Genomic DNA, 1,868 nt, shown 5'->3' with positions numbered 1-1,868 from the left:
GTTTTTAGCTAAATTTTTTAATTGCTTAATTTATTGCTCTTAGAAATCTACAGAAAAATAAAGTAGTTTATCCTAAGATGTCCTATAGAATTGAGAAACCTTTTCTATAGCTCTCCTGACAGCCCTCTCTTTAAACAGTTGGGTCATATTCTTCTTCATAAGGCAGCTCTATGTTTGAATTCTTATTTGTTTTGTTCTCTACCTATAGAGGACAAACTCATTCCCTCACCTGCATAAATGTACAACTGTTTGAGGGCCAGTATCAACTCCCGTTAGTGTTATTTTTATGATAATCATCTCAACTTGACCTAGTACCTTCCTGGATTAAATTTGCATTTTAGTTTTTCTTACTGGGACAGCCAGAACCAAATATAATTCCCTTCTAAGTTTAGGAAAATAATATGGAGAAGAAAATTGTCTGTATTCCAGCTACCCGTATTAGCAGTTTGGTGTGTACTTCCAGATGCTTTGTTTTATTTTGTTTTTACACCCTTGAACATTTTTAATAACTGCGGAAAAGCACTTAAAGAATTCTTCTTCCTATTTCTGCCTTTGTGTGCTTTGTAGGTGTTTGTTTTTGGTCCTGATAAGAAATTGAAGCTGTCTATCCTCTACCCAGCTACCACTGGCAGGAACTTCGATGAGATTCTCAGAGTAGTTATCTCTCTGCAGCTGACAATGGAAAAGAGAGTTGCCACCCCAGTTGATTGGAAGGTAAAGATGTTAAAAGGACAAGTACTCAACTTGCCTGGAAGGCCTGAAGGACCAGTCTGTATCTGAAAAGCTTCCTTCAGGGTCTGTGTTACCTGGGGCTCTGTTTCTGGCATCCAAGTACACAGGGAGGATTTTTTCTTATGGCTGGGTTTAAGATTTGCTTAGAGACTATTTTCAGGGTCTTTAATACCTTTTATATAAAATACAAACTCCGTATATTGCTTTCTGCCTTTTAGATAATTTGGACAAATTAATTTATCAGAATGATTCCTTTTTCTAATACAAGGTGTTTTTAAAAAAACAAAAATAAAAAATAAATAACTTTTATCTATCTCTTCCCTGATGACAAAATATTTATAGCAAAATCCTGATTGGCCATTTTTCTGAAGTTGTGGCTATAAAACTATTGGCATATTAATTTCATGAAAAATTTCATTTCTCTTAAGCTTTATTTAGTCTTTCAAACCTATGTAGAATTCTCTGAAACTTGTGTACAAACTTTTAAACTCTAGGATTTCTGCAAATATGGAAGACATGGATAGTATCACAATAGTATCTTAACATTGCTACATTTTTTAAATATGCTAACCTGAATACCAAGTTTTGCTGTTTTGTTTTGTTTTGTTTTTTTCTGACAGGCAAACCATTTAAATTCTGTATCCATTAATCAAACATATATTTATTGTGTCCCGGCAGTGGGCACTGGGGAAATAGCAGTGGACAGTAGAAAGTCCCTGCCCTCATAGAACTTACATTCCAGTGGGTAGAGACAGCAGGCCAACAAGTCCACAGTCGCTTAGGCAGTGATAACAGGTGCTACAGAGAATAATCGAGCAGATAGGCGCACAGGAGCACAGGAGCGGGAGAGTTGCTGTTACATTTGGCTCTCAAGGAATGCCTTTCTCTTAAGGGATCTTTTAAAAGGACATGGAGAAAGCACGTGACCAAGTCATGCATATTGAGAGGGAAGAGCACTGCAGGCAGAAGGAGAGTTAGTACAAGGAGCTTTACCTAAAAGTGGGCTTGGCGTGTTGGAGAAATAAAAGAAAAGCCAGCACGCCTGGAAAAGCAGCAGCAGGGATGAGGTGAGGGACTAAAAATGAACAAGGAGCCAAGATTCTAAGGCTGTTGACCTTAGAATTAAAATTTAAAGT

At 37.1% G+C, this 1,868-nt stretch overlaps 1 protein-coding gene across 1 annotated transcript in view; it reads left to right on the top strand.

Moving 5' to 3' along the window:
• PRDX6 (peroxiredoxin 6) overlaps positions 1-1,868 on the top strand; it is a 12,499-nt gene that overhangs the window by 8,559 nt on the left and 2,072 nt on the right. Inside the window, 1 exon segment of the mRNA XM_008579262.1 lies at positions 521-714. Coding sequence (XP_008577484.1) covers positions 521-714 — 194 coding nt within the window.

This window comes from Galeopterus variegatus, unplaced genomic scaffold, assembly GCF_000696425.1.
Source record: "Galeopterus variegatus unplaced genomic scaffold, G_variegatus-3.0.2 Scaffold1844, whole genome shotgun sequence".
Classification (NCBI taxonomy): domain Eukaryota; kingdom Metazoa; phylum Chordata; class Mammalia; order Dermoptera; family Cynocephalidae; genus Galeopterus; species Galeopterus variegatus.
This window is presented reverse-complemented; position numbering and strand designations above follow the sequence as displayed.